The sequence below is a fragment of the Ursus arctos genome, unplaced genomic scaffold (assembly GCF_023065955.2).
Source record: "Ursus arctos isolate Adak ecotype North America unplaced genomic scaffold, UrsArc2.0 scaffold_23, whole genome shotgun sequence".
Classification (NCBI taxonomy): Eukaryota; Metazoa; Chordata; class Mammalia; order Carnivora; family Ursidae; genus Ursus; species Ursus arctos.
In genome coordinates, this window is record NW_026622908.1 from 13860038 (window position 1) to 13887894 (window position 27857).

At 36.9% G+C, this 27857-nt stretch overlaps 1 protein-coding gene across 1 annotated transcript in view; it reads left to right on the forward strand.

Annotated features, from left to right (window-relative positions):
• LUZP2 (leucine zipper protein 2) overlaps nucleotides 1-26489 on the forward strand; it is a 459433-nt gene extending 432944 nt beyond the window's left edge. The window contains exons 10-12 of the mRNA XM_048217639.2: nucleotides 1416-1508; nucleotides 25445-25531; nucleotides 26293-26489. Of these exons, the coding sequence (XP_048073596.2) occupies nucleotides 1416-1508; nucleotides 25445-25531; nucleotides 26293-26397 (285 nt within the window). The 3' untranslated portion in view covers nucleotides 26398-26489. The remainder of the gene's footprint in view (nucleotides 1-1415; nucleotides 1509-25444; nucleotides 25532-26292) is intronic.
• Nucleotides 26490-27857: the final 1368 nt, after the last annotated feature.

A 27857-nucleotide genomic window follows, 5' to 3' on the forward strand; every position in this document is an offset into this window, starting at 1 on the left:
AAGAGGGACTAAGAGAGGGGAAAACACGAAGTGCCTTCTGGAACTCATACAATGAAGCTGAACTCCTTTAAGTATAAAGGAAAAAGAATTTTATTTAGTTATTTGTTTATTTGTTTATCCATTATTATATGTAAAGCCCAGTGTTTGAGTAACTTAATATAAGAACTATTTTAGTCAACTAAAGTGCTTTATTCTCTATTATTTCTCTAATATGCTACTAGTTTTATTGATTTTTTTACATTTAATATTCTACTAGTTTTATGAAGTATCTTTGGTTTTTATTTTTATCAAAGTATTATTTTGTAAGAATGTTCCCCTGTGCAGGAATGTAACTGCCTATGGAAAACCAGGTCAGTGTTGTGTGTAAGTAGCACAGACAAAATCTGAGTGGGTTTGGGTACTTTGATCAGACCATATCTTTGTCTTTACCTTCCTGTGTCCCCAGTGGTTAGAGTCCCCTTTTCTTCCTCCTGTGTGATCCATTCAGATCACAGTTTCAGATCAAACATGTTAGCATTCACTGAGTTTAGTTTTTGTCTATCCTACAATAGTACCCTCACGGATCGATGAGCCTAACAGCATATTCAAATCAGCTTTGCCCAAGAAACATACATTTCAGTGGATAACCTTAGACCAGCCTATGGGGATATTTATATATATTAATTATGCATACCCTTCCCTGCCAGAATCTGAGAAACTGCCTTTAAAAAAAAAAAATTCTAGGGGTGCCTCGGTGACTCAGTCAAGTATCTGACTTCAGCTCAGGTCATGATCTCAGGGTCCTGGGATAGAGCCCAGCATAGGACTCCTTGCTCAGCAGGGAGTCTGCTTGTCCCTCTGCACCACCCACCCTGCTCATACTCTCTCTTTCTCTCTCTCTCTCAAATAAATAAAATCTTAAAAAAAAAATGTTAGTGATCCTAAAGAGATGAATTTTAGAATAGTATTTAAGGTTTCCAGAGATATGCAGCAGTGCTTGATTAGTTCGTAAAGCATTGAAGTAGGTGTAATCCTCTATGTAAATTACAGTGAGCTGTTATGAAGCATTCTCCTTCTGATTGAGAATATGAAGTGTACACTTAGATTTCTCAGATGTACTTGGAGTAAAAGAGAAAAGACAGGATTCCTGCTCTTTGTGGGGATAGTAACCTTAAAATAAAAGCTTATTATGCAAGCAATAAATATTTCCAGTGGGAAAATAATGCCATTGGACCTCACTAATACAAAATTGCACAGAACTTATTTTATTTATTTTCAAAGTTAAGAATTTTTATGTACAATTTTTAAGGTCTCTGATAAGTACAAATTTCCATTGTATTCATTTTCCTTGAGTGTGACGTTGCCATTGTATCGTATTTCACAATAGTCGCATGGATCCATTGGTTGAACCTATTTCTTGCTCTCTCTTTCTCTAGCCTCAGCAAACCGTTCCCGGAAGGAATGAGAGCTCTCAAGTTGAGAAAACAAAGGAAGAAAATCCGAACACCACTGAGTGCAATTCTCAAAACGTAAGAATAAGTTAAAATGGTTTTCGTAGCATTCAACATGAGAATAAGAACATAAGCATTTTTTTTTAAAGATTTTATTTATTTATTCGACAGAGATAGAGACCGCCAGCAAGAGAGGGAACACAAGCAGGGGGAGTGGGAGAGGAAGAAGCAGGCTCATAGCAGAGGAGCCTGATGTGGGGCTCGATCCCATAACACCAGGATCACGCCCTGAGCCGAAGGCAGACGCTTAACCGCTGTGCCCCCCAGGCGCCCCAAGAACATAAGCATTTTAAGCATAGTTCATGCCACCATGAAACTTTCCATATGTGATATCTACTATCTAAACATTGTACTTTAAAATTTGAAAAATCAAGTGTTCTTTGGATGTCAGTGAAGTAGGTATTTTGTTAGAAAATGTAACCAGACTCTTAGGAGTACTATGAAGTTGAGTTGTCTGGGAGGTAAGAGGGTAGCCACACGCCCAACAATGTGCTCATCCCCACAACCATGTGACAGAAAGCTGTTAAAATATTTAAAACAAAAACAAAACCCCAAAGGATGTGATTCAATAGTATTCTCCCTGCAAAACATAAACCCAGCATAATAGAGACATTACATTGAAGGAAGAGAGATTCTTAACCTTCAGATGATAATGGAACATATATAATTGTGCCTTTTTTATATTTCTCATAATAATATAGTGAAATTTTAATTATGGAACTTTGGCACAATTACAGACCTATAATGTCTGGATATGAGAAAGAGCCAACGACAACTGTGTTGAGTAGATTCGAAGTTAGGCTTTAATCGATTTGACAAAATGAAAAGTATCTGCTGAAGCTACTCGTGATTGGAAAAAAGATCAGGCTACTGCAAAGAAGATAAGGTAGAGGAGACACATAAGTTAACGGAGTCAGTCTCTTTTCCTTCTCTTGGCTGAGAAAGAGAATTTAGAAATATGAATTTCTCAACAATTTAGCCTTCAAATCTTTGTATATTTGAACATGTACCAATTTAGAACATAATATTAATGAGAAGTAAAAATGAAAATCTCTGCAACAAACTTGCAAATGAGGAAGTCAAGAAGGTTTTCTCTAGGAAGGAACATTTTGCTAGAATATAGATAGGTCTCTGACAGTGTGAGCAAATGTGCAGAGACAAGAAACCATCAGAATAAAATGACTAGAGAATAGAGTGCAGAAAGTGGTGGGATATATGCCTGATAGGATAATTTGGGACTTAAATGTGAGAGACCCCGGATTCCCAGGCTAAAGAGTTTGTTTCGAATTAAGGTTATGGTTCAGGTTTTCAAATGTTTGTGTCCAATTAAGTTATGAGACCATAGGGTTAATTTTAAGGAGAATGTCTTTATTTCTTGATATATTTTCTTAAAACTACCAAAAAATCATTTTGCAATATAGACATAATTATACTGTACACTTAAAACTGGGTTATATCTTAATTGTGTATCACTAAAAAAAAAAGGAAGGACCAGAAAAGAATCTTGGAAGCTATACCCTTATGAGTAATGTTCACTTGATCCTTAAAAGTACCACTTTGAGCTCTTAGATTAGGAGGGATTCAGTTGCCTTATTCCTGCCTCTGTACTGACCGGTGAGCCTGTGTGTGCCTTGAGCAAACCAGTCTTGTAATGAGGTGGTAGAAACATCTAAAGGGACAAAAGAACTGGGACTTCATCAAGCTTACCAGAGAGATAAACAAACAAACAAACAAACAAACAAACAAGATGTTCGCATTGGAGGCAACGCTGAAAAGTTCTGTGTGTTTTGCTAAGATTCCCAAAGCAAAATTCTGGTCTACTTTTCTTATCAAGAGTGAGACCTGCTCAAAAATCATAAATTGTTTTTTGTTGTTTGTTTGTTTGACTCTCCTTCTACTTTTATTGTCCTTTTTTTTGTCCCTGATACTTCCTTTCCCTTCAGTAAGTCTCATACTACCTTGTTGCAGGTCCCAATCTGGGTCCCTTCAAAAATCTGCCTCCACCTGCACCAAGGTGAACGCTCTCTTTCTAACCTGACCTCTGTCTAGATTTTAGTCTTTGGAGTTTCTGCTTCCAAGAAGCTATACTTTCTAGTGCAGAGAGTGCTCAGTGTTCATAGGCTGTAGACTCAATTACATTTAAAGGTTGTGAGAATAACATAGATGAGTGAAGTACACCAGATGTAAGCAGCAGGAATTAGTGGAACTGGTGTGAACATCAGTTTTCAAATTTTAGACCTGCAGTTCTTCGCTGTCCTCAAAATAGCATCACCTGGAGAGTTCTTATAAAATACTGATGACCAGAGCTGACATCAGAAAAATTAACTCAACATCTTGGCATGTGGGGTCTAGACATTAGTTGTAGTTATTTTTTCAATTACTCCAGGTGATTCTAATGTGCAGTCGAGTTTTGCTGCCAATGTATTTCACATGTAAATGATAGTAAAAATCATGTGGGGAGCTTTTAAAAATTGAGATTTTGAAAAATTCTTTAGGAAATTATAAATGAAAAGGACTAAATGTAACCTCTGTTTTTTATTTTTATTTTTTTACATGGACCTAGCCACCCACTTCCCAATCCAGGTGATTCTGAGGTGGGTGGTTTGTGAGCCATAGTTTGAAAAACTTTGGTTTAGATAGCACATAATCCCTTTAGTATATTGTTTAATAATGATTTTGCTGCTTCTCCTACTCTCTTATATTTACATTTTAAAGAGGGCAGTGCCTAAGGGGGCTCTATAATAGTAATATGAGAAACTGTGTATGGCTTTTGATAGTGGGTAGGAGAGATCCATCCCCAAACCCTTCATTTATTATGTAACCATGTATATAAGACCAGTGTTGATGTAGGACTGTGGAACTGATCGGGAAGCTGTTATGTGATTTCATCCATTGCTAAGCTCTCTCCATGAGAAATCTAGTGGACCATCATCACCTCAAGCTACAGTAACCAGAGTATGATTAATTTTAAGCATGGAGAGCTTAGTTCCTTTCCAGGATTCCCCAGTGCTGACACCAATTCTGCTGACTTCTTCAACCACACAGAAAGAAAATAGCAGGATCTTTTTTTTTAAGATTTTATTTATTTATTTGAGAGAAAGAGAGAGAGAGAGAGCACAAGCAGGGGTAGAGGCAGAAAGAGAAGGAGAAGCAGACTCCCCACTTAGCTGGGAGCCCGACATGGGACTGACTCCATCCGAGGACCTGGAGATCACAACCTGAGCCGAAGGCAGACACTTAACCATCTGAGCCATCCAGGCGCCCCAAAGCAGGGGGATCTTTGGATCTATGAGAACTGTTGTTACTCAGCTTGTCTAAAATCACCCAGAATATTCTCATTTGTGTTTAATATCATGAAATGTGGTTGCTTCCATTTTAATACAGCGACATGAAAATACCTTCGGCATGATTTTAACAAGCTGCAAACTCAGCTCCAATTTGGGCTGCTTTAATTGAATGTCCAAATGAGGTACCCAAACATAGTTCCATAAAGTAAAAGCAAAATAAATTTACCCTTTTCTGAGAAAGGGGTAGTGCAATTTTCTCTTGTAGGAAAGATATTATATTAGACAGAATTATGGCTTCCTTATTGTCTTTATTTGGAAATTAAGTATGGTTTAAAGTGATGTGTATGGGTGCCAAATTGACAAGGGGTGAATTTGTAATGGTTAAGTTTGTGCGTCAACATGCTCAAAGAGCTGGGGCGCCTGGGTGGCACAGCAGTTAAGCGTCTGCCTTCAGCTCAGGGCGTGATCCCGGCGTTATGGGATCGAGCCCCACATCAGGCTCCTCCGCTATGAGCCTGCTTCTTCCTCTCCCACTCCCCCTGCTTGTGTTCCCTCTCTCGCTGGCTGTCTCTATCTCTGTCGAATGAATAAATAAAATCTTTTTAAAAAAAAAACATGCTCAAAGAGCTGGTAAAGCATTATTTCTGGGTGTGTCTGACAGGGTGTTCCCAGCAGAGATTAGCATTAAATCAGCAGACTAAGTAAAGAGGATTGGTTGGGAATTCTCTAATACCTAGAGGATCCCCACAAAGAACAAAATGGTGGAACAAGGGTGAATTCTTTTTCTCTTTGAGTTGGAACATTAATCTTCTGCTGCCCGCAGACATCAGGTCTCTTGGTTCTTGGGCCTTCCAACTCTGGGACTTCGACTAGCAGCGTACCCCCCACCTTTCCCCACTTCTCAGGCCTTTGGCCCCAGCTCATCATCAGCTCTCCTGGTTCTCAGCACTTCAGATTTGGATTGAGTTATATCACCAGTTTCCTGATTCTCCAGCTTGCATAGGGCATATCAAGGCATATCTCAGCCTCCATAATCCCATGAACTAATTGCCATAATAAATCCCTGCATATATATAAATATGCTATTACTTTTTTTCTCTAGAGTATACTGACTCATAAAATCACTTTTCCGTATTTTTATTCTGCATAATTTGGGTATATTTTGAAATAATGGACATCTGCATTTTATGAAAGAGTTTTCTTTAATCAGATTAATCGGTGCAACGTAAGTTTTATACAAAGAAAGTAGTTGGTAGTTGTTAAGGTAAATTGTGGTATTATTGGCCTTATATGGCAAAATTATAGTTGGCAGTTTTATTCCCATTTCTAAAATCTAGAATCTACCAAATGGGGACATTTAAAAAATAATGAAAGTATTGTAAAATAGGGACCTGAATAAAACCAGTAGCAGAAATAGTTGAGAGAAAGAAATCAACAGAACATCAAACTGAGAAATCCATAGGACTTTGTTATCAAGTGAAGATACAGAAGTAAAGATAAAAGTCTAACCTAGACCCTGCTTTTCATATTAATTAATTAAGGCAATTATAGTGTTCTCAGATAAAATAAAGTATCCAGGAGGAAGAATTTTAAGTTAATTTTTGTCCATTTACTTCTAAGCAGAACATGTTCATGCTCTCTTAATAACTAGAATGAACAAAAATATATGTTAGAGCTAATTTATTTGTAAAAAAAAATGATTTTTTAAAAAAAAACTTTGTTGAGGTGTAATTTGTGTACCATAAAAAATCACACGTTTTTTAAAAGATTTATTTATTTATTTTAGGGAGAGAGCGCATGTGTGTGAGTGGGGGTAGGGGCAGAGGGAGAGAATCTTCAAGCAGACTCCCCACTGAGGGCGGAGCCAGACTTGAGGCTCAATCTGATGCATGACCCGTGAGATCATGACCTGAGCTGAAACTACAAGTCAGACAGTTAATCAACTGAGCCACCCAGGTGCCCCCAAAACCACGCATTTTTAAGTATATATTTCAGTTATTCATGAAATTTATTGAGTTGTGCAACTACTGCCACAGTCCAGTTTTGGAACATTTCCATCACCCTAATAAGATCCCCATGCCTTTGTACAGTTCATCTCTATTCTCAACCTCAGTGCAGACAAACACTAACCTAGTTTCTATCTGTATAGGTTTGCCTTTTTATAAATTTTGTGCAAGTTCATCATGTAATATGTAGTATTTTGCATCTCACTTCCTTCACACAGTGTAATGATTTTGAGGCTTGTTTATGTTGTAACATGTATCAGTAGTTTGTTTCTTTTTATTGCTGAATAGGATCAGTTGTATGACTAAACCACATTTTCTTTATCCATTCATCAGTTGATACCTTTTGGATTGTTTCTATGTTTTGGTTATTATGAATAATGACACTATGAACAGTCACATAAACATCATTGTGTGGACATATGTTTTAATTTCTCCTGAGTAGATACCTAGAAATGGAATGGGATATGATAATCATTTTTTTTCTTGATTTTTTAAGAAAAATTTTTTTTCCAAAATGCACTGTTTGCATTTACAACCTATTCAGCAATGTATAGAGTTCTAATTTATCCACATCTTTGTCAGATACATGATTTGAAAACATTTCTTTCAGCATATTTCTTATCTTTTCATTTTCTTAATGGTGTCTTTTAACAACTAATAGATTTTTTTTAGTACAGTTTGAGATTTATAGAATAATCGAGCCAGTGTGTGCATAAAGTTCTATATAGCACTAGTTATCTTTCTGTAAGTGACTTCTACTTTTATTCCATTACAGTCTAAGGGCATACTTTACATTTGTTTAGGTGTGTTTTATGGCCCAGAATGCAGTCTACCTTGGTGAATATTCCATGTGACCTTGAGAAGAATATGTATTTCTGACTTGTTTGATGAAATATTCTATGAATGTTAATTGGATCTAGTTAATTTATGATGTTGTTCAGATCAGCCATATTCTTACAGATTATCTGTGTGATTTATCAGTTATTGATAGACTGTTGAGGTCTCTATCTGTAATAGTGGATTAGTCTATTTCTATCAAAATTATGTTTTTTATTATTGACTTGTACACGTTCCTTATATATTTTGGATATTAACCACTTATCAGGTAACTGCTTTGAAAATATTTCCTCCCATCCCATAGGCTGCCTCTTCATTTGTTTGTTGGTTGTTCTTTTGCTGTGCAGAGCTTTTTAGTTTGATATTGTTCCCCTTGTTAATTTTTGCTTTCGTTGCTTGTGCTTTTGATGTGATATCCATGAAATCATTGCCAAGGCAAATGTCAAAGTTTTTTTTCCCCTCTGTTTTCTTCTAGAAGTTTTATGGTCAGGGCTTACATTTAAATCTTTAATCTATTTCAAGTTAATTTTTGTGAGTGGTGTGAAATTTTTCTGAGTGGTTTTATTACCATAATAGAGTTTGAAATCAGAAGGTGTGATGTCCTTGTTTCTCAAGACAGCTTTGTCTATTAGGGATCTTTTGTGATTTCATGTGAATTTTAGGATGGTTTTTCCTTTTTCTGTAAAAAAAATGCCATTGGAATCTTGATAGGAATTGCACTGAATCTATTGATGGCTGTAGGTTGTATGGAAATTTTAACAATATTCCTTCTTCTAGTCCAGGAAGACAGGATATATTCCATTTATGTCTGTCTTCTTCAATTTCTTTCTCATTAATATCTTATCGTTTTAGTGTATAACTCTGTCACCTCCTTGGTTAAATTTCTTCCTAATCATTTTATTGTTTTAGATGCTATTATAAATGAGATTGATCTCCTTATTTCCTTTTTCTCCCCCATGTTATGTGTTTTTTTCAAGTTTTCGTTTTAATTCTAGTTAGTTAACAGACAGTGCAATATTAGTTTCAGGCACAGAATTTAGTGATTCATCACTTACATACAACACTCAGTGCTCATCACAATAAGTGCCCTCCTTGATACCCAGTACCCATTTAACCCATCCCCCTGCCCATCTCCTCTCCAGTAACCCTCAGTTTGTTCTTCATAGTTAAGACTCTGTTTCCTGGCTTGTCTCTCTTCCCTCCCCCACCAATGTTCATCTGTTTTGTTTCTTAAATTCCACATGTGAGTGAAATCATATGGTATTTGTCTTTCTCTGACTGACTTATTTCACTTAGCATAACACCTTCTAGTTCCATCGACATTGTTGCAAATGGCAAGATTTCATTCTTTTTTATGGCGAGTAATATTTCATTGTATATATATACTACCTTTTCTTTATCCATTCATCAGTCAATGGACATTTTGACTCTTTCCATAATTTGGCTATTGTTAATAATGCTGCTATAAACATTGGGTGCATGTATTCTTTCGAATAAGTATTTTTGTATACTTTGGGTATTTACCTAGTAGTGCAATTGCTAGATTGTAGGGTAGTTCCATTTTTAACTCTTGAGGAAACTCCATACTGTTTTCCAGAATGGCTGCACCAGTTTGCATTCCCAGCAACACTGTAAGAGGGTTCCCATTTCTCCACATCCTCACCAACACCTGTTGTTTCCTGTGTTTCTAATTTTAGCCATTCTGAGGGATGTGAAGTGGTATCTCATGGTTTTGATTTGTATTTCCCTGATGATGAGTAGTATTGAGCATCTTTTCCTGTGTTTGTTAGCTGTCTGAATGTCTTCTTTGGAGAAATGTCTGTTCATGTCTTCTGCCCATTTTTAACTGGATTATTTGGGTTTTTTGGGGTGTTGAGTTTGATAAGTTCTTTATATATTTTGGATACTAATCCTTTATCAGATATGTCATTTGCAAATATCTTCTCCCATTCCAAAGGTTGCATTTTAGTTTTGTCGATTGTTTCCTTTGCAGTGCAGAAGTATTTTATCTTGATGAAGTCCCAATAGTTCATTTTTGCTTTTGTTTCCCTTACCTCTGGAGATGTGTCTGCTAAGAAGTTGCTATGGCCAAGGTCAAAGAGGCTGTATTGCTGCCTGTATTCTCCTCTAGGATTTGATGGTTTCCTTCTCACATTTAGGTCTTTCACCCATTTTGAATTTATCTTTGTGTATGGTGTAAGAAAGTGGTCCATTTTCATTCTTCTGAATATTGCTGTCCAGTTTTCCCAACACCATTTTTTGAAAAGGCTGTCTTTTTTCCATTGAATATTCTTTCCTGCTTCGTCAAAGATTAGTTGACCATATAGTTGTGGGTCCATTTCTGGGTTTTCTATTCTGTTCCATTGATCTATCTGTCTGTTTTTGTGCCTTAATTTCTGCTGATGTCCTTGTTTTTCTCCCTAGACTCTTCTTCGGATTTCCCTAGACTCTTCTTAATAGAGTCTGAACTTTGCAGTTCTTTCATCTGTAATCACATTTCATATGCCATTATGGTGTGGGGGAGGGAAGCATTTCATAATCCTTTGAGATTTCACACTTTTAAGTGTTCCCAGAAGGTAATGGGTCCCTGGGCTTCTACTTCAGGTAAATTTGCCTATATTCTGTGTATGTACCTATCTCTCTAGTTTTGGGGGTGATGATTTGTCTGGTGACCCCAATTCTCTGACAGATCTAAGGAAAATTATTGATTATCAGGTTTTTTTTCTTATTTTGAAGTGAAAGTGGCAACTTCCAACGTGTTTATATGTCAGAGGGCAAACAGTAGTCTTAGTGTATTTTAAAACACAAAAGTTTTTAATTTCAGTAAAGTCCATTTATCACTTTTTCTTTTTCTTTTCTTGATCATGATTTTGCTTTATCTAAAAAATATTTACCCAACCCAAGAATATAAAGATTTTTCTATGCTTCCTTAAAAAAATGTTTCTAGTTTTATTTCTCACATTTAAATCTATGACCCATTTTGAGTTAATTTTTCTGCATGATGTGAAATAAGGATCTATTTTCATTATTTGCATATTGATACTGAGCTGACTTAGTCTTCAAAACAATTTGTTGTAGTGGCACCAGGGTGGCTCAGTCTGTTAAACGTCTGCCTTCCACTCAGGTCATGATCCCAGGGTTCTGGAATCAAGCCCCTGGGGTACTGAGATCAAGCTCCTGGGTCTGGATCCCTGCTCAGTGGGAAATCTGCTTCTCCCTCTGCTCCTCTCCCCTCCCCCACTCATGCTCTCTCCACCCTCCCAAAATAAATAAATAAATAAATAAACAAATTTTTTAAAAAATTTGTTGTAATGAATATACTTTTCTTATTGAATTGCTTTGGCACATGTGTCAAAAATAATTGATTACAAATCTGAATTCATTTCTTAACTTTCAATTATTTCATTGATCTATACATATACCCTTAAGCCTGTACCATACTTTCTCAATTACTGTAGCTTTACGGCAAGTTTGAGATTGGAAAGTTAAAGTCCCCTTACTTTGTTGTTGTTTTCAAGATTGCTTTGGCTGTTTTGAATACCTTCCATTTCCTTGTTAATGTTAGGTTCAGTTTTTCAATTACAATAAAAAAAACTTGTTGGGATTTTGACAGAATTTTCATTGAACCTATAGATCAATTTGGGGAGAATTGTCATCTTACAATTTTGATTCTCCCAATCTATGAACATTGGTTATCTCTCCATTTACTTACATCTTTTGAAATTTCCTTCAGAAATATTTTGTAGATTTTCAGTTTACAAGTCTTGCACTTCCTTTGTTTTCTTTATTCTTAATTTTTAAATTCCTTTTTATATTATTAGGAATGGAGTTGTTTTCTTAATTTCATTTCTAGATTGTTAATTGCTAGCATTTAGATAGGATTAATTTTTGTATATTTATCTTGTAACAGATTAAAGACTGTGAGCTCCAATTCAAACTGTGATGACATTTTAAAACAACTACATGAAGTTGCAATGTTAATTTCAAGTAATTATAATACTATATCCAGAATAAGGAACAGAAATCCCTTATCTGATTTTGCTTATCAGTCGAGACTGATAAAGCACGTTCCATTATAGAAATGACACTACTAAGTTCAACAGCAACAAATGGAGTGTGTCTACTAAAGCTTGAGGGGAAAGGCTCAAGAGGAAATTCAGTATATAATTTTGATTGGTTTCATTTCTGTTTCAACCAGTTACCTGATGTGTAATCATGACTATTTTAACCCCTTTGAGACTCATTTTCCTCCACTGACAAGGAGAGATAAATGTTGCCTACCTTATATAACTTGTTAAAGGTTCCAGTGAGACAGTCCAGCTTAACGCGTCATTTATCATGGACACATAGCAGGTCCTCAGTAATTATCACTTTCCATTCCTTTATGCAAAGCTATGCCTTTCACTTAAAACCTCAATAGATATTTTTGAATTGTATATTTTAATTAACTTCTCAAAAGAGAAAAAACTATAATGTGAAATAGGGAGCAGTCTTATTCAGTGTTATTCTCCAGGGCAGACCCAGATGTTGCCAGTGAAAACAGCTATAAGAAAGAGAATATTTCAATCAAATATGAAAGTGAACTCTTAATGATGAACACAGAATTAGCCACTGGAAGACATAGTATATTATATGATTGAATAATGAAAAACTGGGGCACCTGGGTGGTACAGTCAGTTGGGCATCTGACTCTTGGTTTCCACTTGGGTCGTGATCTCAGGGTCATGGGATCCAGCCCCGCATCAATGCGGAGTCTACTTAGGATTGCCTCTCCCTCTCCTTCTGCCCCTCTGCTCCACCATGCACTATCTTTTTCTCTCTTATTTCTCTAAAATAAATCTTTAAAAAAAAATAATGAAAAACAACTATTCTGGATGTATTTGGGAAATGAAGAACTATCATGTGAGCATCTCTTTCAATTCCAGGATTTTGTGATCATTAGCAGCCTCACTAAGAGCTGATAGGAGTGCATGCAATCTCTTAGTAAATAAATAGCGGAAGAGTTGCATTATGATTCCTGTTGGTACACCTGATACTAAACAATATAGCAGAGAAAGCCTTGAAATTACATAAAACCTAGATTTGAATGCCAGCTTCTCTATTTCCTAACATGTCACTTTTGGCAAGTGATTTTATAATCCAGATCCCTTATCTGTATAATGTAGATCAATGATTTTCAAACTTTTGCATGCCTATGAATCACCAGGTCAGCTGGTAAAACTGCTTACGGTAAAGCTTCACTGCCATAAATTATTAATCAGGAGATCTGGGGCACATCCCAGGAATGTGTATTGTTTTAATAAACCCACCTAGATTTTCTTCCATCAGTATTTCCTGGCAAACATTTTGAGAAACTTGGATGTCGATTTCTTACAGGTTTGTCGTGGTAATTATATATGATATTAAATTAAATACACAGTATTCAATTATATTACAATGTCCTTATTAGTTCATTCTAAAAAAGCTGCTTCGTAATTTTAATATTCGAGGTCTCCATACCTTCAATGTCAAGGTCCCAAACTTGGAATTAGAGACTATACATTTTCTTAGATATCTTTGTGGGTTCATTCAATTTCCTTCCCTATGCAAGCCAGAAAGGGTCACCTAGGAAAATGTCCTCTGGATTCTTTGCCCTCCGCCTTTTTTTAGTAGACTTAGAAAACTTTAAGTAGATCACCAAAGGCTTAACAGCATATTGAACTATCAGTTTGGTGTATGTTTAAATTATTTTGAAAAAGGCTTTACTTACGTGATAATATTGGAGACACAGGGAGAAAGCTAAGAACATACCTGCTCCATCCCGTTTGTCTGAAGTTTGCAGATGTGTCTCATATTATTGAATAGCATACCAAGAATTAAAGACTTTGAGCATTCAATTTTAATTTTCACTTAGGGATTAAGACTTAATGCTAATGTAAATGTGTTTCACAGTATTTCCGACTCCTATAGGTAGCACACATTTAATTTTTCTTAATGTGCTGAGAACATGAAAAGCACAATGGCTTCTGCTTAGCATCGAGAGCACCAGCTCTAGGTTTCTTCCTGTTACACCTGCTGCAAGTCCCTGACCAAAGGGAGTTTATTTAACAGCAAGTATTGACCAGGGAAATGAGAGGGGAAAATGTGCAGAAAATAAATCCTAGAGCTGTGAGTAGAAAATGATGCCAGCTTTTTTATGCTAAAACAATTTTGGCAGAGATTTAAGAAATCCTAGTTTGCTATTATACCCAGTATTCACTGTGTAGTATTTGATGGTGGACCTGATGAGTCGTTGGCAGATGCTGCGCTAACAAAACTTTCCAAGCAAGTCATGCCCTGCTGTAATTGGGCTTAGAGACCACACAACATTATCATTCTGGGCTACACTTCATCGGACATCTGAAGAGGTTGGCTTCATGCAACGCATTGTTATTGTGCTATGGTGGTTCCTTCAAGAAGGAACAGACATGCCTCCAGATAATGTGGAATGGTACATAGTTGCATAAGGTCTTCAGAACAGGTTTCCGCTTTGCACATTAGATATAAATCTCCACATTACCCTAGTATAGCATCAACTTAAAGTTGCAAGAATGTAAACTTAAGTGTCAGTTCTCATCCGAAGTTGCATAGAAATGGTAATAACAATGATTAACTTATTAATGACTCCTAGGGTGCCTGGGTGGCTCAGTCCATCAAGCATCTGCCTCCAGCTCAGGTCATGATCCCAGGGTCCTGAGATCCAGCCCCATATCAGGCTCCCTGCTCAGCAGGGAGTCTGCTTCTCCCTCTCCCTCTGCCCCTCCCCAGACCCTCCTCGTGCATGTGCTCTCTCCCTTGCTCTCTCTCCTCACTTTCTCACTCTCTCTTGCTCTCCCTGTATCTCAAATAGGTAAAAATCTTTAAAAAATAATAATAATTCTTTGACTCCTCCTGTCTTCCCTGAAAACACAGAATGGCTTTCTCCTCTTGGTTCCCATAGTGCTTGGTTTATACGTGTATTTTATCCTGTGTTACAGTCCATTTTGCATATTGATTATTTGTACAGAGTTCTTATTTTACACTAGATAATAAACAATTTCAGGACAGAAACTATAAAAATATTAGTATTTCCCTCAGGACCAAGCAAAATGCTCATTTAGCAGATACATGTTAATATTTCTCTAAAATATCCAAAATTATGAAATTAGACAGGGCTGTGGTTTTCAAAAGCTTAACTATTTCATATGGAGTATTAAATATAATACTAAATATTCTGTAATAAATATGACAAATTTATTTAGTGCAAAAATGTGGCATCACAGAAAAACTTAGCCAAAATGTGTTCGTGTTTTTAAGTAACTCAGCACTTAATTCCTATCTTTTTCTCTATAATATTTCAAAAATCCATCTTTTTACCTGTTGCATATTTTATTTAAATATGTAGAATCAACTGGACTTATGTACCTACCAGAGGTATCTTTTATTGGTATAATTTCAGGTTGCCCAGTTATACCTTTGCATTAATTATTTTGAGTTCTTTTAGTTTTTAGAGAAAGATCATAAGAGATGTAACTAATCTCTCTTGTGAAGTAGAACCATATGTTTAATGCCAGTAACAAAGTTATAGTGATCAGCAGGATTAGAGATGTAAGCCCAAAGACTTTAAATGAATTTCTGATAAATCATTCCATCTGCTTTAATTCTTGAAGTATTATTCATTATTTCTGAGAGAAGGAATAGAGTGTAATTTAAAATAAACAGAATGCAGAAGAAGCCATTTTCCTTTTACAGGTTTTCCAGTGATTGCTAAGTCAGTCACAGAGCTCATTGTGATTTTTGTTAAATGAACATTTGTTAAGAGCGAGCCCTGGGGTGCCAAATGGTGAGCCACAGTTCAAGAAAGATCACAAGGCAAGGGAAAGTGAAATAAAGAACTTCATTAGTCACAAGTTTTGGAGGAAGTACAATGCAAAAGTCCCTGGGGCACATGGGGCGGTCAAGGCAGGGGACAGGCACAGACGGAGCAGCAGGACCTGTGTTTTTTTAGGGTTGGTGGGTAGAGTGCTTTGGGAGTCCTTGGCTAGGCCTGACTGGTCAATTTAAACCAAAAAGAGCAGGAGTCTTGGTAAGATCTAAGGAAGGGGGAGGAGGGAGATTCTTATCTAAGGAACAGAAAAGGAGAAGTGGGGGGGGGGGGTGGAGGGTGGCAGACAGGAGAGACCTCATCTCTGGGTGTTGGGGAATTCATACCAGGATTTTACACTTTCTTGTGACCCTGCTGGCCGTTATCTAGGACATGCCCTCCTAGGAGAGGTTAGTGTCAGTTCCAAGCCCCAGCAGACCTCTTAGCTATGCAAAATGGATGCTAAAGCAGCAATATTATGGATATTTAGCTAAACTCTTAAAAGTGCCCTCTTAAAAAGGTCATTCTAAATATGACTTTGTTTTCATAATTTCTAGATGGGATATTTGCACTGAAGCCAAAGAGATGCCTGTATCATAATGAAAATCTTTTTTTTTTTTTTTAAGATTTTATTTATTTATTTGAGAGAGAGTGAGATAGAGGGAGCATGAGTGAGGGGGAGGCTCAAAGGGAAAAGGAGAAACAGGCTCACTGCTGAGCAGGGAGCAGAGATGTGGGGCTCCATCCCAGGATGCTGGGTCCACGACCTGAGCCCAAGGCAGATGCTTAACTGAGCCACGCAGGCGCCCCTATAATGAAAATCTTTAGAGACAACTAAATGCCTTAAGTTAAATTAGTTAGATTGATCTAAAGATATTGAATTAAGGAGGGGAAAAACAAAACAAAACAGGAAGACTAAAGGCATCCAAGTTTAAGGCTATCTAGGAATAATAAGCAGTAGGTTAATAAGATTTTTTTCTTGCCCTTTAAGTCATAAACAGAAAAGGATGAGACAGGAAGGACCACAGACTTTGGGGGAGGGGTGGCGGCAACAAATCCTTTGGCAATATCAAGATTCTCTAATGACCAGGGTCAATATGTTGACACCAGGGTTGTGAAATTAAAGTGACTGAGTATCAGTGTTTCCATTCTCGTAGCATCCAAATATTTATTGACAAAAGAGAGACATTTTGATTGAAGGAAGCAGAAGCTGAGGATGGGAAAGGAAGGATAGAAACTAAACTTAATTGAGCACCTACTATGTGCAAGATACTCCATTAGGAACCATTCTATATTTTTAATTTAATCTAACTCTTCCAACAACCCTCCCAGGTAGGTATTATTTTGCCTGCCTTACAGATAAGGCATCAGAACCGCAGGAGGATGAAGTAACTTTTCCAATTCCAAGCAGCTAGAAGGGCTAAAGGAATTCTGACCTAGGATGGCCTGACTCTTCACTGCATTCACCTAGCCAAGTTGCCTGTTTTATGTTATTTCACACTGATGTCACTTTTGAATGTCAGAGTTGTTATCCACATTTACAAATGAGGAAAAAGCGAGGTTAGATTGGTATTTTCCAAACTTCATTCCACTGGTAAGTGCTGGCCTGTGATGAAGTTTTTAACAGTTCAAAGATGTGGAAAATGAACATCGAATAAAGAGTCAAATAGCAAAATATCAGTGGATTTTCCATGAATCAATCAATTAATCTCTCTCTGTCTCTGTCTCCTTCTGCCTCTCAAGAATAATTTCCTTTGACTCTGGATCCTTTGCGTATTTTTAGTATTAAAATGGCCTTTCTTTTCCAGAACACTGTTGAAATATAGAAGTGTGTTTGTTTGTTGCTTTATTTGTTCCAGTGTCAAAATTTGAAGCTGACAATCCTGATGTTTAACTTCATTCTTCTATAAAATACTGAAGTCCAGGAAACTCAATGTTCATTAACTTACCCCATTATCACAGATGTGGGAGATGGAGTTGGGACTCAAATTCATTTACACATGGCTCCAAAGCCTGGTATCTCCACATTAAAATGAAGGCCCTTGGGATGCCTGGGTTGCTCAGTCAGTTGAGTCTCCAACACAATTTCAGCTCAGGTCGAGATCTCAGGTCGAGGGATCGAGCCTCATGTCTGTCTCCATGCTCAGCGTGGAGTCTGCTTAGGATTCTCTCCCTCTGCCCCCCGCCCCCAACTCATGCTTTCTCTTAAAAAAAAAAAAAATTCCTCATAATTATTAGGATGCCCCAGCAATACAGTCTTCCCACCACGTTTGTGTGTTTTCCCATATACCAAGATAATTAGCTGGACTTGCCTCAACTACATAGTTTTATTGTTACTTTGCCTGATCTTTGGCCATAATATAACATTTTGTCAGTTAGCTGGGTGTTCATTGCTCAAAAGCGCAGAAACAAACTGATTATTCTGGCGGTGTGGGGTGTATGTGAGAGATAAGTATAATCACTTTAATAAAGATGTATTCATGGCTTATCCCATTTCATAATTTACAGACCCAGCTGTGCTTGTCCCTAGGTCTCCTGTATAATTGAATAGGTGAGCTGCATATTGAAGCAGCTAAACTTGTGATGTTTTCCTCATCAGTCTTCGTATTTTGTCACTTGAGTTTCTGGATATACATATATTACTAATCAGGTTAAATTTTACCTAACTGAAATGGAATGTTTTGAAGGCCTGTGCTAACCTTTGATTGCGCAATTCTATGAAATTCTCAAGATTACCATTTAAACTTATTTTGTCTCTTAAGACAGAAAATAGTTACCTTGCATCATTAATCAGTTATTCACCAAAGCTAGTTACATCCCTACCCATTCTTCCACAAGTAAAATTACATTTTTTTAATCATACATGCATGAGGGAAAATGACATCTGACCTTTCCCCTTGTGTCAAGAAAATTTGAAATTCAAATTGATAAAGAAGGAAGAGCTTAAGTATCTAGGCACTGTTCCAACTTAAAATCACATTTTTAAATGAACATGTATATTCTTCTATAGGGAAACCATATATAGATAAACAGTTCTTCTATAGATGGTTGTAGCTCATTGAAAAGTGGCAGAATAGCACGTCCCACAAGAAAGAAGAAAAAGAAGAAAGAAAGAGAGAGAACAAGAGAGAGAGGGGGAAGAAAGAGGGAGAGGAAGAGAGAGGGCAGGAGTGGGGGAGGCAGTGGAAGAACGGATAGATAGGGCACCTGGGTAGCTCAGTTGGTTAAGCAACTGCCTTCAGCTCAGGTCATGATCCTGGAGCCCAGGATCGAGTCCTGCATCGGGCTCCCTGCTCACCAGGGAGTCTGCTTCTCCCTCTGACCCTACCCCCTCTCATACTCTCTCTCTCTCTCTCATTCTCCCTCTCAAATAAATTTTAAATACAATCTTTAAAAAAAGAAAAAGAATGGATAGATAAAGAGATGAAAAGTTTCAGAGCTGGAAAGGCAGACAGAGAGACTCATGTGTTATGTGTTATGTGTTATTCAAAATCAACAAAAATGTTGAATGGTATTGTATTAATGCAAATGCATCTGAAAAAGTTCATGTAGAACTACTTTTTCTTCCAAACTATGTGAGCCAATTATCATTATGTAAACAATTATTTGATGAAAACACAGTATCATGAAGTCTGCTACGACATAACAATAGGCATGATTTATTGAGTATCTCGTATGTATCAGGTGCTTTATTCCAGGTGGTTTACAAATTCACCGTTACCTTCATTATCATCATTGCTACTACAATGTGTTGAGATTAGTAGTAAGAGGTCCTGAGCTAAGTGCTTTTTAAATCATTATCTTATGTAGTCCTTACGAACATTTATTAAATAATGTTGTTCTAACATTTTATAAATATGGATATTTAGATTAAAAAAAATGAATCACTTATCAAAGACCACAAGGCTAGTAAGCCGTAGATTTAAAGATGTGAACATTGGTTAAGACAGACTTTTTAGCCCACAGGTGTAACCACTATCTTATTCTGTGTAGTCATAAAATCTCTTGTATAAAATAACACTTATCACTTCTTTCCAAGCTTGACAGTTCCATTTCAGGTTGTACCAGAAAGAATTAAAAGAATGAAAGTCAATGATTATTCTAGGTAGTATTGGGGAACGAGGCAAAAAAAAAAAAAAAAAAAATCAGTGTGACAAAAATTCTGTGTATGTGTGTGTATTTAACAACAGTAATAAAAAGAAAATCTATGAGCCTGAGTAGGTGACAGCAGAGCCTCCTTCTCTTAATGCCCCGTCATTTGTCTGCTGAGGCTTTGCTGTAATTCATCAAGGTGAGTCTGAAGGCCGTGCTCCTGTATGACATCTCACTTGTTTAAGAAAACAGTCTCCAAATCCCTCATCCCATCCATCTCCCCAGCCGTCTGTACTTTACAGGCAATGGGAAATCACAGATTTGTGTATGGGGTCATATTTTTCTAATTTGTTTTGATTTGATTGATTTTTTGTGCAGTGAGTTGGCATGATGCAATATGTGTTAGGAAGACATTTCTGGAGGCTGAGTGGCAGATGGATTGGAAAGAACAAGATAAGGGAGAATTGGATAGTTTAGCTCAATAATCTAGGAAGGAAATAAAGGGATAAACCCCATGATCTCTGCAAGACAGAGGAGATTAGAGTCTAACATACTGAATTATTTTAATTAAAAATGGTTTGCAGACTTACCCATGGAAAGACTGTCAGCTGCTCTCCTTTGCAAATTTCAATTTTGTAAGCCAAGATAACCGTAATCCTCAAGCAATGACCTCTCCTGAATCTATATGTAGCAACTAAACTCTATTAAGTATTGTTCTTGTTGTTGCTTTTCTTAGATTCTGCCCAGTGCCTATGAAGGAAAAAGTCTCAAGATTTCCTATCTCTTGAGTTGAGTTGTGATGGAAGTTTAACAGGTTTTGATGACATGTAGTATAGAAGTTGCAGACACAGACAATGCAAATCATTCGAATAAGGAATTTTTTGTTATTCTTCCTTCAGTTGCATAATTTAATTTAGTAATGGACTCGTGAAATAAGTTCTGAAACTCCAATTCCAGATATGTGAGTACTTCAGCCTAATTTCTGAAAAATTTAGCCCAGTTTCAACTTCCTGTCACCCTGGTGAGAGAAGGAAAAGGGAGCTGCCCTGATGAGTCCTGGTGCTCTCCACGACAGTGCAAAGGACAAGTGCTTATAAAATGGCAGAGATTCCAACACTTTTGCAGAAGGAAGAAGGTTCTGAGGAGGGATGGAGGGTTTTGTTTTGGATTGGTTGTTTTTTAAAGATTTATTTATTTATTTGAGAGTGCGTGCCTGCGTGCAGGAGTCGGGGGAGGGGCAGAGGGCGAGATCTTCAAGCAGACTCCCCTTTTGAGACCCATGAGATCATGACCTGAAGGAGGGATGGCATTTTTAGGCAAGTGTTGTATGAACGGATCACTTTAGAGCCCTACTAATGAATCCCTATCTTCTTTTTTTTTTTTTTTTTTTTTTTTTTAAGATTTAGGTAGTTATTTGTCAGGGAGAGAGAGAGCACGTGCACATGCTAGCAGACAAGCAGGGGGAGCGGCAGGCAGAGGGAGAAGCAGGCTCCCCGCTGAGCAGGGAGCCCGATGCAGGACTCCGTCCCAGGACCCTGGAATCATGACCTGAGGCAAAGGCAGACGCTTAACCAACTGAGCTACCCAGGCACCCCTTTTCTTTTTTTTTTTTTTTTTAAAGATTTTCTAATGAATCTCTTTAGATTCCCACATAGAGAAAGCATTAAGTTGTAAACTTCCTTAGCCAAGTAGGCATATTATTGCAGGATATTTTCAGTATACCTGTCTCTTCATAATTGCAAAATCGAGTATATACATCACTGCGTGGCCTACAAGTTCTTCCATGAACTGTCCCTATTCTAGTTATCTCTCAGTAGGAACCATCTCAGCTGAGCTCAACACTGTTACCTTGGACGTGTTCCTCCACCCCATGAATACCATAGCTTCTCCTTCCTTCCGCTGACTCAGCCACAAATAACCCTACCCACTACTCAGGGATGAATTCCTCTGTTGCTTCCTTCATGAAGAAGCCCCTAGTCACCCTAACTAACCGAGAGTCATATTTTTTTTTTCTTTTCTGGATAATACATCTCATTGATTCATCAGGCCCCGATGTGTACCTACGGTTTACTAAGTTATCTTTGTTGAATGTTTGAAAAGTATACAAGGAACTATTTTATTGTTAAAAATTGTGTCTTTAGCTAAAACTGTAAAATGTAACATGACAATTAAAATATAAGATGTTATGAAGTTAAATAATAATGTGAGGAAAAGGTAGTATAGGATCTTGGAAAGATCTCAGATTTGCAGCAAGGTGGACACGGGTTTTATTTGCAGTAAAAATACCTTTGTGGCCTTGAGAACATCATATAGCTGTTGATCTCCTCATGTGTAAATTTGAATGGTCGTGATGAAGGGGACAAAGAGATTAGATAATAAAATGACAAGGACAAGGGTTATTAAACAGAGAATTTTAAGACAGTGGAAGAGCCAGCAGTATTAACAGCAAGAAAGACATTGGGAGAAAGAACTGGGAAAGAGATTATCTGTTATTATTACATTTTAAAAAGGTATTTGTATATTGTATATATTCTGCCCCATACCTCGTGTTATGTCAGTGTCAACTCATCATAATTATTGGTATGCAAGCATACTAATATGAAAGATAGTAGAAGAGGGAGAAAGGGAAGAATCTTTATTATTTGTTAGTATTTATACTAAATACTTTTGTATGTTTTCTCACTTTATCCTCAAAATAATTCTGTGAAATAACTCCATTTTACAGCAGTGAATTGAGGCCCAGAGATAAGTAACTTATTGAGTTATTTTATCAAGATGACCAATGAATAGGCGTCAGAGCTAAAACTCAAACCAAGTCTATGTTTTACTCCGAAGCATTGTAACCATTAGGCAAAATTGCCTAATGTGTCTTTTTTTTTTTTTTTTTTTTTTTTTGTCTTCCTTAAGTACAGTTGTCTGGAATTTTTGGCGATGTTGGCAACCAATGTGAGAGGGTTCCGTGAAGAAACTTCCCCTTTATGTTTTCACCAAGTGAATGCCCACTTTATCAAAGGCTACAGAGTTGATAAGATGCTTATTAAGGCATGATACCTGCAAGTTATAATTATGTTGCTCTTATATCTATTGCTGCTCTGAGAAACACTAAGAATTTTATGAACTTCATCTCATGAAATTTCTACAATGCCTGTGAGGCACAGAAAAAAATAAATTTAAAGGTAGTGTTCATTTTAAGATGAAAGTATCAAAAAGGGTTCAAACTATCTTTCAGCCATATAACATTTTCTTTAATGTTGAAGTTTAATAAGTTTTCATTGTTCAGATGATCAAAGGCTTGTCTGAAATAGTCGGCTGTGCTTGCATTAGTGAAAGAAAAAACTCCACTGCAAATCCTGTAGTATCTCCCTCATGAGGATGACCTCAACCACAGACAGGGTTTTAAGGTCAGATAGATTTGGGAAATTGTTATATGTCCTTCTAAGAGATTTGTAATGTATGTGTGCATTGTGAAGAAGTGGATTTCAAATTTGACTGTGCATTTGAAATGTTGGAGTGCGGATTAAAAATGCAAGCCCCGTAGGCATAGGACTGAATTACCACCCAGTAGGTAATTATGTGGACAAGCCATTTAAGACCAGAAATTTAAGAAATTACATGCTAAAGTCTTAGGGAAGAACTACTTTAAATACAACTGGTTAATGTTCAAATAAACTTTTCCCCCAAACGTGTATGACCTACACGTCATTATCCTAAAACATAGTTGGGGCTTATACTTCGCAGGATGCTTCCTGTATTGATCATGCTTTCTGAGCTTGATTTCACACAAATATTTGTTGATTTTTCAAAGGCTGAATGCAAGTATGATAAAAACACAAGCCAGTGTATCACCACAATGAAAGTAGAATAATTATAATATTCTAGTGAAATTTTAGATTCCAGGTCTAATCAAACCCATAGAACATAAAAACAAACACATTTCTTAGTTAAAGTACAAGATTCCTCTGTGCCTCTGCCTAAAATTCTTTGGAATAAGGTAGTCAAGGTTTTGACTACTGATTTCTGTTGTTGTAGTTGTTATCTTACTTTGCTACCATACCATAGGCTTATGTAGAAAAAGGGGCTCTGTGTAACCATTTTGGAGTCCCAGTCAAATAAGCCTTAATGTGATCATATGAAAAAAATCAGGCATTTATTAAAATTCTGAAGGACTAAAATATTTTCATAGCCGATGAGCTTCATAGCCAATAATATTTTCGTTATTATTTGTTCAGAGATTTCATATTGACCCCTTGTTATCTACTGGCATCAAGCTGGGATATACAGCTGATAAATATCACCTCTATATTCAAGGAACTTACAACATATGGAGGAGCTAGAAATGCTTATACATATAAAAACACTGTTAAGTGATATTTTTTATGTGCATTGTACCTTTAGAACAGGAAGTATGACTGAGTGCTTCTACTGATGGAAATGACATGCTAGGAAGGGAATGAGTAGCTGGTTGTCGGCATGTCACAATGGAGAGAGACTTTGACGAAGGTGAGGTGGCTGGCATACATATAGGCATGGAATGATAAGGAGCATAGTGTGTATTCAATTAAGAGCAATACAGTGCGAGAATAGGAAGCATATAAAAATCACTTTGCTCTAAAATCTGAATTGGACTAGGTAGGTTAAATCTCCTATAGAACCTCTTTAGTTGTCATCTCCCTGTAGAGTCTATAGGGTGTTGGGGTTTGAAGGCCACTTAGGTCTCCTCCCTGCTGTCAGATACCAGGGAAACAAACAGACTTATTCAAGTTCAGAGCTACCTAGTGGCCATGGACTCTTCAACTCCTAGGCTCTATTGAACATATGGAAAGGAGTAGAAGAAATCACCCTGCCCCCCGGAAAAAAAAGCATATTCTTAAAATAAACAGTTTTTGTAGTTACTTTGAAAATGTGTTTAAAATAAAGAGGAAGAAGGGATGCTTGGGTGGTTCAGTCAGTTAGGTGTCTGCCTTTGGCTCAAGTCATGATCCCAGAGCCCTTGGATCGAGCCCCGAATTGGGCTCCCTGCTCAGTAGTGAGCCTGCTTCTCCCCCTGCCCCCCCCCCACACATGCTCGCTCTCTCTCTCTTGCTCTCTTTCTCAAATAAATAAATAAAATCTTTTTAAAAAATAAAGAGGAATTTAAATGGAGGAAGGTAGAATGAGAGACAGTATGGAAAGGCGGAAGAGAAGAGAAGCAGACAAGGAAGGAAAGAAGAAAAGAGGGAAGGAAGGAGGGTGGGAGGGAGGGAGGGAGAAAAGGAGAGAGCATGGGAGAAAGAGAAGGAAGGGAAGATCAATATTTTAACCTTGGTTAAAATGGAAATGAAACCCAATAGGAATACACTGCCAGCAGTTCTTCTTCAAAATCGTTGAGGCTAATAAAGAAGATAATTCCTGGTTAGTGAAATATAAGATCTTACTTTCAGAAATATAATCTTTTTTAAGGTACTGAGAAGTTTTTGCTAGACATGTTAGACAGATTGATGATTATACTGCTTAAATTGCTTCGGGCTTGCGATATTCATGTTCCTGCAGGTGTAGGGACCACTGACATATTGAAGTCTTAGAGTCCAGATGCATCACAGATACAGTTGTTTCATAATTCTTTACTTCAGTTTAACTGCTTTTACAAAGAAAGAACTTTCCACTGGAATGGAATTTCATTGTAGTAGCTGATTTTCGTAAGCACCACTAAGATCCCCAAACCACCTGTGAGTGCTTGATCTCTCCCTGGGATGTGATGAGTTTATTTTGTCCCTAGCTTGCCCTTTCAGCTTGGCTCAAAGTGAAGGAAGTTTCTCAGTGGGAAGAATTCAAGGGAATTTTTCTATCCCTCCTTCATTTAATTTAACTACATTGATCTATTTTCATTTGCAGCTTTTACAAGAGGGCAGGACTTGCTCAACGAAGCACAAAGACATTCCCCTAATCAATGCCACTGCAGAGCCAGTGACTGCCCCAAAGGTATTTCATTTGTTTATTTTGATTTTGTCAGAAAGAACTTGAATCCTTCGGGTACAATGATTTTCTTTAGCTGAAGCAGGGATGTTGTATTGACTGATACAAGATACGTCCTCCATCTAGTGCCCCTGGATTTCCATGACCACTGTGCCAGCCACTAAGTTTTTGGTTTGATCACCTGAGTACTCAGAAGGACAAGGGTGAGGGAGGTACAACCCCCCTGCACACACACACACACACACACACACACACATAACCAGGAAACAAAACCAAAATAAAAATAACAAAAAAACATGCATCTATTCCTTATGGAACAAAAAAGATAAAAAGAGGACGTGGGGAAACAGAGGAGGTATAAAGAAGTACATATCCCCAACAAAAACAAACAACCAACACAATTCAGGAGCTTAATTCAGAACTTCCTTCTGTACTGATCTATATTTGACCAAAAATATTATATCATAGCAATTCTTAGGGATCATTTCACTTAACACAACATTTCCTAACATTTGGGTTAGATGAATCAGAGTTGAATGGTTTAGCTAAAGTCTTCTCAAAATAGTTTTTGAAATATCTTGCCATCTGTAAACGATATTTTATGTACTTCCCTGAAACAGAAGTATTAACACATTTACATTTATTTTATTTTGGTCTAGCATTCATTTTCTATAAAAATTTACATACCGTTGTTAGGATTTTACTTTTTACCTTAAACAAATATTTATTTTAACTATTCTTATTGTCTTTTCTGTATTGTTTAACAGAAATTGCAAATGCCTCCTTGTACTGAATGTGAGGTGAAAAAAACCCCGGAAAAACAATTGACCAACTTTGAAGGGAGGGCAACTAGAGAAGAAAAAATACTGTAAATATCAAGAAACTGTGTTAAAAAAAATCTACTTATGATTGTCTTCATACTCTTTTTCAACCACAGGCTTGATGGAAATTCTAAGTTTTTAAAGCATGCAACTTTTTCACAATTTTCTGTAACTTTATATAAAGTAGTCTACAAATTTTCCAAAAGATTCCAGGCCAATTATGATCCTTAAGCAATAACCTAATTAAAATGGATATCCACAGTCATAAATAGTCATTGTCATCAGTAAATTGCCCAGCATAAATTGGTCAGTTTTGAACTCAAATGCAGTGAACAACATTTAATTTTTCTGGTTCATTGGTTATCTAGTACTTCAATGATCTGGTTTTGAAATCAACTGGAGGATGATAAAAATTTTGTGGATCCTTGGCATTCTTAGAATCCAAATTGCAACCATATCATAAAGATTCTGTTCCACGTTGGCCAATGGGAGTCACTTTAAGGTTGGAATCTGTGTCAACCTGAATATATTGTTTATTTGAGGGTATTTATTGCCATTCTTTTTATTATTTTGAACCATGTCTAAATAATGTCAAAGCAATGTCAGATTTTTAGTCAGTTAACAGAATTCACTAAACATGTTTGGTATGATGTAGACAGAATATCTGGGTGAATGACTAAATTTCTGACACAATTGACAAGACTATTTTTTTTCATTCTATAGACACATCCCTATGGTTGTCTGCTGGAATTACTCCAAATTAGGAACTGAGTTCTTTGAAATGCCTGGCAAGATTTTTTGTGTGAAATTGGGTAGTGGAACGGGATGACAAGAGGGTTGCAAAACACAAATATGCAAGCAGATAATACATATTTAAAATGGGAATTCGATGAAAGTAAAACAGCCATGTAGAACCAATAAACCCATGTATTTTTTAAAACAAATATATTATTAAAACAAGTCAACAGCTGTGATCATCGTTGAAGTTGGGTCTCTACATAGAAGTACCACTAATCAAATAAATTCACTCCTGAATAATCTGAATGTAGCTCACAAGCAACAGGAATTGATACTTGAATAATTATCTGATTGATAGGATTGGTATAGCATCCAACTTAAAGACTCAAATTAATGGGTTAAATGATCCATTTAGGTTGTCTGCACTGAATATATTCACATCTAATGGCTAGATCCATTTTGCAAATGCACAAAGCATGTAAAACAATTGGTTTTATAAAATGGATCTGCCAAGCCACAGTCAGTATATTTGGAGCACTGTACCTGGCAGGCTATCTTAGAAGACTGTTAGTTTAAGAAAGGGAGGGAGGGAAGAAGGAAGGAAGGAAGGAAGGAAGGAAGGAAGGAAGGAAGGAAGGAAGGGAGGGAGGGAGGGAACCTGTAATCAATAGATGACCTTAAATTCTTATATATAATGGCACACCTTTGATCACAATGACGTATTCCAAGAAACTTAGTGATTTGGAGAAATGGTAAACTATCATAAATAGTAT